The sequence below is a fragment of the Corvus cornix genome, chromosome 2 (assembly GCF_000738735.6).
Source record: "Corvus cornix cornix isolate S_Up_H32 chromosome 2, ASM73873v5, whole genome shotgun sequence".
NCBI lineage: Eukaryota > Metazoa > Chordata > Aves > Passeriformes > Corvidae > Corvus > Corvus cornix.
Window position 1 is genome coordinate 37,966,708 of NC_046333.1, and position 13,699 is coordinate 37,980,406.

The following is a 13,699-nucleotide window of genomic DNA, read 5'->3' on the forward strand; positions in this document are numbered from 1 at the left end:
AAAATGAAGCTCTTGGTCCATACAGCCGTCAAACCAGCCAACAGATGAACCAAATGTTGGACATGAAACCTGTCCATTGCAATGTACCATCACTATTTATGTTTCAGGTTCTTGGCCTTACAACGAAATCCTGGAATTAAATGCTGGAGGCCTGCCAATGGCACATCTTAATGTCAGTGCTGCCTGACTTCATGTATCAGCTCACCTGACTTAGAAGCTGCCAAGAAGTACACACATATCTCAAAATCTCTGGACCAGCTCAAGTATGGAAAGTAAAATGACATGAGAAATAAACCAAAAAGTGAAAATATTGCACAAAACAGGTAGTCAGTGTGAAAAAACCCCCTACTCATGATGTACAGGTCACAAGTTCTTAAGTGACAGCATGGTGACCTCAAAACACCAGTTTGGTTTACCTTGCACAGGCATTGTACTTCAATGGAGATCAAAAACTAAAGACTGTTCTCTCTCTACTACCTTGGCCTATCGTACTACATTTGGGTCACTTCTGGAAGAAATGCCAACACAAGTGAGTCTCAGTGGCTGATTGCACAAAATGAGCAAATCTCTCTTCTACCCCAAATTAAAACCTAATTTTACTGTCAGAAAGGCAGCTTGAAAGAGACATCAGGAAAAAAAGGTATCTGATTCAATTAATATGTAGAAAACCCAAAGCAATTCTGCCTTTCTTCCCACCCTTGATGGTTTCATATGTTGACAGTAGTAAACTGGATTCCAAAGTAAATGGGAAAGCTTTCTACACCTTAGAGGGAACAATATTTTTCCATTCAAAAGAATAAATGATTTGCCTAATGCTCATCATGTTATCAGATATACCTCAGCTTCCTCTCTGAAGCACAAAACAAATACTAGAGAATAGGTGACCGACTTATCAACACACTGCAAGATAGCCTATGTGAGCTTGACAGAAAAAGCCAAAAGAATTGAGAAAAATATCAAACTGTTCCACAGCAAAGTCCACAGCTACTGTCCTGAAGAAAAAAAATTCCAGTTTACCAGGAGAAGCTGCTAAAGAAGTGGTTAAAAAAAAAGATTAAAAGCAGTGCACTGTTACTAGTCTCTCTTCACAAGCTCCTTTCCCTTTTCTGAATCATATTGCATTCAGACTTGTAAGACCCTTACAACTATGAAAAACCATTCCTACCTAGCTATTCCACACTGTTTGAGAGAGCACCATCATTTTTTACTCTTTCCAACATTTTTGCTGCTGCAATAGAGAAAGCCCTTTGTTTTCACTCAGTTTCTACCATTTTAGGTTCTCTTTCCCACTAATTAACTTAAGTGCATTTTCCTCTACCATTTCTGGCATGCAGCAACAGGACACTGGCATGATTCTTGACATTTCAACTGCTTCTCACAGACCTGCATTAAAATCAATGAGTTTTGTCAACTTCATCTATTTCCTAATTAACAAGGGTACATCCAGCAGCACAGGCAGCAATGCCTTCTGTTAGTGTACTCAGGAAGATGACTTTGCATCAATTTACACATTGCTTTAAACAGGAGTTTATCTTTACAGCCATATCATGACTATGAACTTAACTCCCATAGCACCATTTTAGTATCCTTCAGGGCTTAATAATAAGTTACGCAACTCAGCACTGTAAAATTTTCATTTATCCAACAAGGATGAGTCTTGATTATAAAAATCAGATAAAATTTGCACAAAAATGTAGGTTGCATGCTTAAAAGTTTCCTCCATAATAGAAAGGAAAGCCTTTATGCTTAAACTGAGATTAGAACTACTCCACAGGATACAACCTCAGGTTCACAGTCTCATTGCAGATGTGTTTAAACCACACTCCTCCTCATTCTTAACTTTATTAATTGGAAGTTTGTACTTCTTCCACTCATTTGTGTTTGCAGAAAAACACTTAAATCATGGGCAATTACTTGACATTTTGAAGATATTTTGAGATACTTGCTTTTCGCATCAGACAGGTTTATTACTTCACACAGCATTTAAAAACAAAGCAATTCCTTGCTCTGTATCCACTATTCCGAGCCATGATTTGTGAATGGATTACATTTGTGGGCGGCGGGGGGGCGGGGGGGGGAGAGAAGTGAGGGGGCAAAAGCCAACTAGAAAAGAGGAAGTTGTGCTTTTGAAAGTATCAAAGTGGAATGCATGCTTTGCAGAGAAGTACAATTTCAGCAACAATTTTAGATGAAGCTTAACACAGAACATCTACCGCGCATTTCAAAACGAAGCATCTCCTTCCTTTGTGCAATTAAGGGCAGGACCCAAGACAAAAAATTTTAAATTAAAATCTGACAATTCATTATTCTAAAGTCATCTGCCGTTTACCCTACCTAAATTTCTAAAAACCTCACGGATTCCCAGGATGAAGCAACCAGTAGTATAAAAATTAATTGTCACGTTTTTGCATTAAAAAATCCAGCCCCACAAGTCTTGTCATCTTTCACTTCGCCTTGCTGCAAAGAACGAGTGCAGCAGTTCTTGATCACATGCATAAAATGGTCTCAGTCCCCTCCAACAGGGAAGAAGAACAGACGGCTTCTACAGGAGGGAAAGCAATCTTTGGAAAAATCAAGATGTGTGGGAAACAGCAAAAGTCCTTGGGCACAGAAACGCAGCTTCGAAACACCTGGCAGTAAATCAATGTCACCCATTTCGCTGTAATCCCTCAAGTCACTTTTATGAAGATTACTTCCTGCAATGCATTCCGCACCCTGCTCCCTCCCCGGCCGACAAGGACTCTAGTAAAGACCACTTCGGGAAACCGCACCGCACACACGGGACCGGCGCCGCGACAGCGGGACCCGGACCGGGACGCGGGTCACGCCCGGCACAACTGTTTCCCTACCGGCCCCTGATTCCTGCTCGACTCCCGATTCCCTGCTAGCGCCACAACTTTCCCCGTGCCCCTCGGAGAGTCCTGCCGCAACTCCAAGGGATGCGGGGGGGAACTGCCCCCGCCCCGTTCCCGAGGTCTCCGCCGCGGGGAACACCCCAGCGCCCAGCACCGCCGCTCGCTCCCGGCACTTCACTTCTCCCGCGCCGCGGTGGCGACCCCTCACGCTCCCTCCGACCTGCCACAGCGTGTCCCGTCCGCACCGCCTCCCTCCCAGGCTCCCGGGGCGGCCGCGGCTGCCGGCTCCCTCCGGGGAACAGGCTGGGGCGCAACTTCGCGGAGTGGGGGAGCGAGGGGCAGGCGGCAGGGCCCTCCCGCCGTCCCCACGGCCACGGCGGAGGGAACCCGCGGGTCTCCCCCGCCGCGGCTCATGGCGCGGTGCTTTCCCGCCTCCCCGTCCCGCCCGGCGGCGGCGCCGACTGACCAAGGGTCGAACTCGTGGATGATGCTCTCGAAGCGGATGACGGCGAAGAGCCGGGAGCTGAATCCAGCCAGCCAGGCCAGGAAGAGGATGGTGAAGGAGAGCAGGGACTGCCAGCCCGCCGGCTGCGACAGGCCCCCTGACAGGCCGCCGCCCGCCCCGGCGCGGCTGTGGAGCGGCGCCGCGGAGTTGGCGGCGGGTCTGTGCTTGTGGTCGGGGGCCGAGTGCTCCGCCATGTTGTACCCGAGGCTCCCTCGCAGCCTCTCCCTCCGCCCGGCGCGTGCGGGGAGGAGGAGGGGAGGAGAGGAGGGAGGAAGGGCAGGGGGCGGGGGGCTCGGCAAGGGGCGGGGCGGAGCCCGCCCGTTCTTGCTTGGCGCTCCTCGCTGACTCCCCGCCGCCTCCTGGCGCACCCGGGCTCTGCCGCTGCCTCCTCCTCCCACCGCTGCCGTCACCGTCCCCCGGGGCGGGGGGGGACCCGGCGCGGCGCGCGCGAGCCCGGGGGGTGGGGCCATCAACAGGACGGGGGCGGACCCAAGGAGCCGGAGGGGCGGGGCTCGAGGCGGCCCGAGGCACGCGCGCGGCTCCGAGGGGCAGTTCCGGAGTGGGGAGGGGGCTCTGCCGGGAGGCGGCTGCGGATGGGATCCAGGCGGGAGGGAAGGGGGCGGATCGCGTCTCCCTTCCTCCCGAGGAGGCGGTTTAACATTGCCGCCCCTCCGGAGCGGGAGGAGCTACGGGGGGAGGGTGGGACTCCCAGGAGAAGGAGAGGGGGAGGGACCGATCCCCTCGGGTAGCGCCCTCCTAACAGGAACTCCGGTGACGGCCTGTCACGGAGCGACAGGTATTTTAAAGGGGCGGGGTCATCCCCGAGTAGCCAATCGGAGCGCACGGCAGCGCGCGCCGGGGAACGTCGCGCCCGTTGCCAGCCGTTGGGGCAATTGACTGGCAGCGGTTTGCACCAATCGAAGCGCGGCATGTGAGTCACGTGCCCCCCCCGGCGCCGTGCCAGAGCGCTGCGGTACGTGTGGGCCGGCGGGTGGTGCTGCTCCCGGCGTGCTCTGGGGCGGCGCGGAGTTTCTTGGGAGTTGTAGTCCGCGTTGCGGGGGCGCGGCGAGCCCCTGAGCGCGTGGCTGGTAACTCCGTTTGTTAGGAATGTTTCTTTGTCCCGGTGGAAACTGCGTTGGCTGCGCTGAAGGATGTGCGAGAGCTTCGCCCTCATGCAGTTGAAAGGGATATCTGGGGGCAAGGTCAGGGAGAGCCCTGCGTGTGCTACTTGCCTCAGCTGGGAGCTCTTTTACAGCATCAGTGCATCAGTTAGGTTGGAAGAGACCTTTGAGGTCATCGAGTCCAACCTATGGCCGAACGCCACCATGTCAATTCGACCATGGCACCAAGAGCCACATCCAGTCTTTCCTTAAACACCTCCGGGGATGATGACTCCACCATCTCCGTCAGGCACAGAGATCAGCAAATGGAAACCTTAGCTTTTTTAAGAGGGTGGGATTGGCTGGTTTGTTGGGTTTTTTTGTTTGTTTGTTTGTTTGGGTTTTTTTTGTCTTTTAGGAGTATTTCCCATTGAAATGCTATTTGGGAGCCTTGTAACTTACTCAAATATTTTGTGAAACCTGTGTTTAAAAGGAGAAGGTGAAGAAAACTAAAGGCTTCCGAGGTTGCACGATAAATGCTGTTTGAGTGGTCATGCTGGCATTTTTTCTACCCTGAGATGGCAGGGGACAGCCTGCTTTTAGAAAAAGTATGGTACTAAGGCAGAGTAAACGAATGCATGGCTCTTTGCACTGGTCATGTGGACAACATGTTTTGTGGCTTTTATGTAGGGCTTCAGTTTTGAAATGAAATAGCTTGGTGTTTGTTGTCTGAGGTCTGGGCATTCCCTTTGATGCACATAAGTGGCTCTTCATAGGTCCTGAAGACTTGCAGTTCAATTTCACTAATATGGATGGGTGCTATACTGGGCCTTAGTTGACTCATACAATGCTAATTAGTCCTTTCTGTTGTCTCTAGTTTTATTTTGTTTGGCAGAGGAAGAAAACAGTATATTTCTTTTTATGCATGGTGGAAACCTTTCTATTATAGTATCAGACTCTTTTGGGTTGGAAGGGACCTTAAAGATCATCTAGTTACAGCCCCCCTTCTATGAACAGAGGGATCTTTCACTAGACCAGTTACTCAAAGCCCCTTCCAACCTGGCCTTGAACATTTCCAGGGATGGGGCATCCACAACTTCTCTGGGCAACCTGTTCCAGTGGCTCACCACTCTCACAGTAAAGAATTTCTTCCTAACATCCAGTCTAGACCTACTCCTTCTCAGTTTAAAGCAATTCCCCCTTGTCCTGTCACTACCTGCCTGTGTAAAAACTCCCTCTCCAGCTCTCTTCTAGGGCCCCTTTAGGTACAGGAAGGTGCTTTGAGGTCTCCCTGGAGACTTCTCCAGGCTGAAAGGCCCCAACTCTCTCAGCCTGTCTCCATAGCAGAGGTGCTCCAGCCCTCTGATGATTTCTGGGGCCCTCCTCTTGACTCATTCCTACAGGTCCATGGCATTCCTGTGCTGTAGACCCCTGAGCTGTATGCAGCCCTCCATTGAAGTTGCTCCTTTAGTGGAAAGCTCTGTTCAACAATCTGTAGAGAATGTAACTATTTTCCTCAATCCCTGCATTAGCCAACAGCTGTGACTTGGTCGCTGTATTTGAAGCAGAATTACTGTATCGTCAGGTGTGTGTATATGGTTTGATCTGAGTGCTTTGATGCACCATTGCTCCTAAAGGACTTCATTTCACACACACTTTTAGAATGAGGCTTAGGAAAATTTCCAGAAGATTTGGAGGTTCAGTTTTGCTGAGTCTGGCTTTTAAAAGGCTACTTTTTTGTTAGGTGGGGATTTTTTGTTTGTGTTGGTTGTGGTTTGTTTGTTGTTGCTTTTTAAAATACTGTATTCTTTCTTATTCTTGTTTAAATAGGCCAATAATATGTTCAAGATAGACTAAGTTAGACATTTGCCCCTTCTCTAGTGTTGTCAGTGAGTCTTTTTTAATGAGCTGACCTACTGGCATTTCAAGTGAAGGGTTTTTTTTAATTGGCTCGTGAACACAGAGCAAACGCGAGCAGAAATTTGCAACTCTCAAATGTTTTCTAAAAAGTAGTGGCTGATTTTACAACAGGCTCAGTCCTGGTCTACTTTTCTGAATTTCCATTCTCTCAGTTGGCATCCTGTTTTTTGATAACAGCAGTTCAGGCTTAACGATGCAGCAGAGGAGCTGTTTCAAATGGCAGTGTTGTACGCTGAGAGAATACCTTTGTATTTTCTTCCCTCCCCGACTATTTTTCTAGATGTTAAGGAGACAAAAAGGACCAATGATTCATATTAGCTGGGAAAAAAAATGTGTATATCAGAGCTCTTTTTTATGTATAATTTACTACCAATGTTAACTTCCCCTGATTTGGAATCTGATTCATTTAAAAATTATTGCAGAGCATGGTGTGGATAAGGTTATATGGTGTTTACTTTAAATTTCAGTGCTGTAACTTTTACTTGCAACAGGGAGGTTATATCATTTTGACTGTACTGTCAGAGTTAGATCAGACAATTTTTTTCGGCGTAGACAAGCCCAGACTTGTGATTTATTTGAATGCTGACTAATGGTAAAGTGTTTCTTTGTCATTGGTAACAAATGATATTGTTGCCTATTCATTTTCAAACTGTTCAAAAGGCTGTACTCTTGAATGTCTCTGATCTTAGGCAATGAAATTCAGTGGCAGCAAAAGCACAGTTCTAGTAAAAGCTTTTATTAATATTTCTGTAAATATATTGTTTGAATTGAAATAAGGCTTAGTAGTCTTATGATAAAATTGATCAAACAAAGGCACACAGATGGAAATTAAGAGACTCCTATGGCTAGATGGAAGGATTCAGTGGGTTTGGTGCTATACTGCCATGAGAGCAATGGAAAGTACATTTCTACGGAGGAGATGCAAAATGTGCCTGCTGGAAACTGCATTCAACCCGCACTAATAGGTTGATAGGGAAAGACTTTCTCTCTTTTTATTTTATTTTATGTTATTTTATTTTTACTTCCTCCCCATTTTCTTATGGTCTTTGATTTGTTTCAAGGTAATTTGGTTTGATTTGTTACACTGTGTGTGGTGGTGCATTCTTTGAACACAAAACCCTGCAAAAATGTCCACATTAGTGACTGAGGATTTGACTTTGCATAGGGATTATGAACAGTTTTGTGTATAGAAAATCAGTTTCCTATTCTGCATGTAAAATAATAGCCAAATGCCTTAAGGAAAGAAAAAAATCTTTCATTTCCTTAATAATGGAATTATTCAGGGGATAATGCCAAATGCAGAATTCATATTATGGTTGTACAAACAAGAAAATCTTGAAAGCTGTGGAGCTGCATATAGGAAAATGTCAAATGAGAGCTCCTCATTCCTCAACAGAGCTACCATGTGTCAGTACTGCTGAAAGAATGGCAAGCAAAATCTCTGCAGAAAAAACTGCACATGGACACATCCAGGAAATCATTTATTAATCAGAAGTACAAACTCATGGTTCATGTTTCTCACCAAAGTTCATTAGCAATAATTCAGCAGTGTTTCTTAACAGGAATAGACACCATAGTTTAGAAAGCTATTTGAAGAGCAGTTCAGGTTTGAAGTGAATAAACAAGTCTCTTGAACAGTCTTTCCAACTTTGTGCTCCTGCAGCTGAACAAGTTTTTAAGCTTGGTATTAAGATATTTTGAGGATGGCTTTAGAAGTTATTGATACAATACTTCCTGAACTGAAGAATATTAAAGTAGCACAGTCAAGCATAATTTGATGTGGTGGAGGATGCTTCATTTCAGCTATGTGCTCAGATGTTCATTGTTTAAAAATGTTCAAATGAGAGAAAACATAACACTATTGCCTGAAATTATCTTTGGGAACCTGAAGTTTAGTACACTTAAAAAAATCACCATCTATCAGCCTCCATACAGACAAAAATGACATGAGTTTACTGTAATTGTAAAATGGGTTTAATTCAGCAGCTGTGACCCTTTGTGGATATGTGTAAATCACTTAAGCAGTGATACAAGATGGTCTGCAAAGAGTTTTGCACCTGTGTAACTATGATGAGGTTTATAATTGATTTGAGTAGAAATTGCACAACTGGTGTGTTTAGACAAGGCCTTCATTTGGCATTTAATTCTATAACAGGAGAAACTCAAACCTTACAGCGTTCTATTGGTGATTCCTCCTCTTCCTTTCCAGTAGTTTAAGCATGTGTTGACATTGCTCCTCTGCTTCTTCTGTCTTAATTATCCTGATTAATTTGCCTTTCGCATGACCTGTACAGTGGTAAAAATCACTCCAGTCTGCATGCACTGACTTGCTTTTTGCTCTCCCTTGCCAACCCTGACGTAGTTTTCTGCCATAACCTTTTGTGTCAACCTGCCTTTACTTCTTGTGAAAAAATGGGGCTTTTCCATCTGCTGAGCTGGTGCCAGTCCTGCTAAATCTTCATCCCTTGTTAAAAAAACTAAGGGAGAGGCACACACTGGACCTTTCTTTAAATAAATAAAAAAATGCCATACTTGACGTTCTACATGTGTATTTTCTCAACCACATACCTAGGTACTTCAGAGGTCCAAAGGTTTTAAATGTTGCACAGCACTTATCTTGAAACATGTTTTGTCATCTGTAGTGTTTGCAAGCACCTTAATCAGAATTTGGTTGTTCTTGGCAAATGCTGCACTCAAGTGTTTTTGCAAAACTTTCATTTTATTTCTTCTGGTAAGACAGAAAGTACGGCCTTGGGGATGATCAACAAAGCAAAAATTAAGTTTTAAAAAAGGCCATTTTCTTCAGGGACATCACTAAATGGCCCATCTGAAGAGTGATGTTTAACATGTAGATGCTAGGTACCTAGCTGCAAATAGTGGGCCTTATTAAAATGTTTTGTTGGAACAGTAAAGATGCTCAGGGAACCAGCTGGAGGGTAAAGCCAACCTCCAGAGAGTGGAGTGAAAGCTATATTCATTTTAAGTATATGAAATCTCTCACTGCTTAGTTGCAATTAAAGTGAACTTTGTTGAAGTGAGAGGGGAGAGCAGAGTATAAGAAAGAGGCATTCTGCTGTTTGCTGTAACACCAGCTACTGTTACAGCATCAGGAAAAGATGTGTGGAAACAGCAAAGAACAGAGGGGCAGAGAAGAAACAAAATTATTTTTATGTTGTTTAAAGCCTGTTGAAATCAGTGGGAGTTTTTTCTTGATAGGATGTTGATCATCCTTGGGTTGAATTTTTCTTCATTGCCTTCCTCACCAGAACATTCCATGTAGTTTCTGGTAGCAATTGAATGTAGGGGAAGGGGAAGAAGATTTTATTTGCACATTGTAAACTGTTCCATAATTAATAAAAGCTTAACTCTTCTGATTTTAGTTTGGCTGATAAGTTTGAGCAAGTTGTTTAAGTTGGAAAATTCTTCTGCAGTATCAAGGAATACTTCAGTGCATTAGCTAATTCAGTAGGTTAAAAAAAAGAAGATTGTGTAGTAAAATATCAGCAAAGAATTCCCCGTACCTTGAAATTTCACTGTAAGTATTACGCAGTATTTTTCCATAATTGGGTTTGTAGTCTAAATGTGCACAGCCTTGAGGAAAGAGAACTTTACAAAAGATTGTTTCTAGTGCTTTTCTCTTGCTAGCAATTCAGACTAATTGTCTCCTTGCTGTTTTCTAGGCTACTTGTAGGTATTTTTATGGTCAACTCCTGCATTAATAACTGCATTAGAATTGCAAAAGAATTTAAGTCACATTGTTGTGGAATAAATTGTGCCAAAATGCACTATGCAATACAAAACAGGAGCTTATGGGTGCTTTGGGATAGTGTAATTTCAAACCATCCTTGCATGTAGATCTGACGTGAGGACTCTATCATCGTCAAGAGGAGAACTCAGCAACGACTACTTTGAGTTTATATGACTTGAATTTTTTTGGCTTCTGCAGTGGCATCAAATGATTAGAGGCTTCAGAAGTGAAAAACTGATGTATTGAGGTAAAGTTACGATGAGGTTTTTACTGCTTTCTGTCCACATATGAACTGAACATATATTCTATGATATATAATCTGTATGTCTTCAGTTCTTACCCCAGCAATCTCTTTTTGCAAATGACTGTAGCGCCTGAATCCCAGATTTATTGTTATCCAGTCGAATTTCTGGATTGGTTTTTTTTTCCCCCCTTATCATATGTGTTCTGAAACAATGAATCTTAATGTTTAAAATCCTGTCCTGAGGAAATGGACCCCACAGCAATTAATCTAATCCTTACTGCTAAACTCACTTCTTATGCTTTCCTCTTTTAAATATTTGTTCCACTTTATACATCTTAGAACACTGTAATCCCTGTTGATACTCTCTGCCATTTACTGATACATCCTCCCAGTTTATTACTGATACATGCTCCCACACGTAAAAATCATAGTTAGTATTTCAAATTAATTTCTTTAAAATGAATTTCTAATTGCTAAAGGAAAGCAGCCACATAAAACTGACGCAAAAATAAAGATCCTTTCCTTATTTGACTATAGCAGAAGTGTTGATGTAAAAACAGGACCAGAGGACAGACTCTTCTGCCAAAGCAGCCAAGCCTGTTCAAGGCAGGGTGCATTGGACAGGTTATTCAACCATTTCATTCGCCCTCTTTGACGTGGCAATCAGCAAGTAATACAACCTTAATGTAACAAGCCATGTCATAACTTTTAAAAGCCTTTGTGTTGTTTTCTGGTGTGAATTCTGTCGTCTAAAATTTTTTTCCTAGTTTTTCCTCTTGTGCTCTCTGTATTTCTGCATTTAGAGACACTTGGTTGGGAGCAGGGGTTGCATGAAGTTGTCTTAAACACAAAGATATAAAATTGCCTTAAAAATGCTGGTTTAATAACTCTACTGCCCTGACACATGCATACAGCCTCCCTGGCCTCTTCCTTCTTCCACCTTGTTTGATACTGTGCTTCATTTTTACATGGAGACAGTGTTTCTTGAGATCATCCAAAATTGCCATCCAAAATATATACCATCCACTGGTATAATAATGCTAATCTCACTATTTCTCCTTTCTGAGCTAGGACAGATGCACTTCGGTTTTACACAAAGGACTTCATTCAGTGTTGCTTTAGCTTCTTTGTGCCATGGATTTTCTGCAAAATTATTGACCTTCAAAATTATAAGGGTGAGAGATTGGACAAATCTTCCAACTGTTCCCTATACAGATGCCTAAAGTGTGGACCATTGTGTACAGTACTCAAGATTCACCCTGAGAGCCTTTCCACTCCCATGACCTACCGTCTCACATAGGCACTGTTAAGGAGGAGTAGAGGTGGAAGGGTGAACGCACTAGGACAGCACCAGCAGCCAAACTGTATGGCAGCTTCCGTGCTTGCTCTCATCCTCTGTCCTCTAACAGACACATCTAACACAATGTCATAAAGACCTTATCAGCTTTAATTTGAGAGAGATGTATTTTGTGAGTGTAGTTTCAGTCTTTTAAGTGCATGGTATAGTGTTTCATGGGCTGCAGGGGTATCTGTCATGGAGCACTTCTTCCCTTTCCTTCTCCTTGGACCTTGGTGTTCCCTCTTTTGTTTCTAACTCTTTTCTAACTCTTCCTCCTCCTCTCTCTAGCTGATGTCTTCATGTATTTCTTGGATATGTTTCAACTTGGCTGTCAGGCTCAGCCTTGACCTGCAGTGGATCCATTGTAAAGCTGCCTGGAACCATTAGTGTCTGGCATAGGGCAGTCCCTGACCCTTTCCCACAGGTTTCCAAGTCCATATGGGCAAGCTGGATAGGGAATGTGACCAAGCTACCTGCATCATGATATCTTTTTGCTGGTTACTGGGATTTTTTTACTTTACTCAAGGGTCTTTTAGTTACATACTGTTCTTGTTTAGAAAATGTCACATATTGAATATTATGTTTGGAGACTGTATGTATTTATGGAGTCACACAACTTTTGAGAGGATCCTATTTCATAATACTGAGAATACATCCAGGAATTTCTAAGGTGATGGGCCTCTTTTTAGAGAAAATCCCCCCATTATCTTGACTTACAAGGTTCTTTAATTTGCTGAATAGGTGCTATCTACATCTCCTTCATCTGACTTCCACTTGAAACAGATACACTTCATGATTTTTATTGCAGGCAGATGGTAAGATTTGTGTGGAAATCCTAGGCAATTTTTATTGGGCTATTAATTACTGGCATTTGAATTATTAGTATTGAATTATGCTAATATTTTCTTATTTCTGCAACAATTATCCTTCTTCTGGAGAGGAACGTGACTTGTATTTGTGACTTTCTTGTTTTCTTAATTAGCTCATTATGGTAGGTAACAATAAGGAGAAGACTCTGTTCAAATGCTCCTTCAAAAGCAGTAGAATAATTCTGCCAGGCTTGGAAAAAATGCAGTGGAATTTCTTTGCAGTCGCACAACCCTACTGTGACCTGTAGCTTAATGTGCACTGTCCTAACCTGAACTGTCAAGTAAAAGTTGTATGTGACTTCTTCTAATGTGATGGGAGAAAATTGTTATGAAAACAGTCAGCAGTGGTTCTCCCAGCTAGAAACTAGAAAGGCTGTGAATATTAACTACAAAGACTGACCACCTTTTACTTAATTCTCTATTTTATTTGAGGATGGCATGTGCTTCTGAAGATCAGCCAGGTCCTCCAGAGTATTATAAGCCCTGTCTGTCAGCTTATATATAATACAAATATAATACAATATACTTATATAATACAATTTTGTTTTGGAGTCCTATAGAGACTCCTAAAAATTCAGAAACACAAGGTCAAACCCTGAGCGCTTTTAGGTGTACAAACCTGACTCATATAAATTTGTGATTGCAAAAAGTTTTCTCTCTCTCTTACATATTACAACAATCTAAAGAATGACAGATCCCCAGTAGGATGAAAAAAATGAAATGTCAATATTTTAGCTTCTCTGCCTCCATATGGTACTATTATCCCTTTACTCATACACCCAACATTATGGCGCCTAATTTCTTGATAAGGAAGCAGGAATAATCAGCTTCCTAAGCACTACTGCAAGGTAGGTCTGTAAGAAATGCTTATGCTAAAGGATGAGAGATATAATCATGGCTTTCCACCCATTCATGCTTGAGAGGTGAATACCTCTCAATGCAGGTTTTTAATTTGGTAATTAGAAATTCTCGTGCTTGATCTTAAGTTCATTTTGGAAGTAGTGCTCTTGTAATTTCTAACCATCACTTTTTATTAACTCTTGGGAAGCCACACTTTTGTGTATCACAAGATGAAGTGTAATCAGATACCATCTCACTAAAGCACTGCTGTGTAAACCA

The 13,699-nt window shown here is 43.2% G+C and overlaps 1 protein-coding gene across 1 annotated transcript in view; it reads right to left on the minus strand.

Annotated features, from left to right (window-relative positions):
* Positions 1 to 3,746, minus strand: part of STT3B (STT3 oligosaccharyltransferase complex catalytic subunit B) — a 51,217-nt gene extending 47,471 nt beyond the window's left edge. Inside the window, exon 1 of the mRNA XM_039549857.1 lies at positions 3,322 to 3,746. Within this exon, the coding sequence (XP_039405791.1) occupies positions 3,322 to 3,554 (233 nt within the window). The 5' untranslated portion in view covers positions 3,555 to 3,746. The remainder of the gene's footprint in view (positions 1 to 3,321) is intronic.
* Positions 3,747 to 13,699: the final 9,953 nt, after the last annotated feature.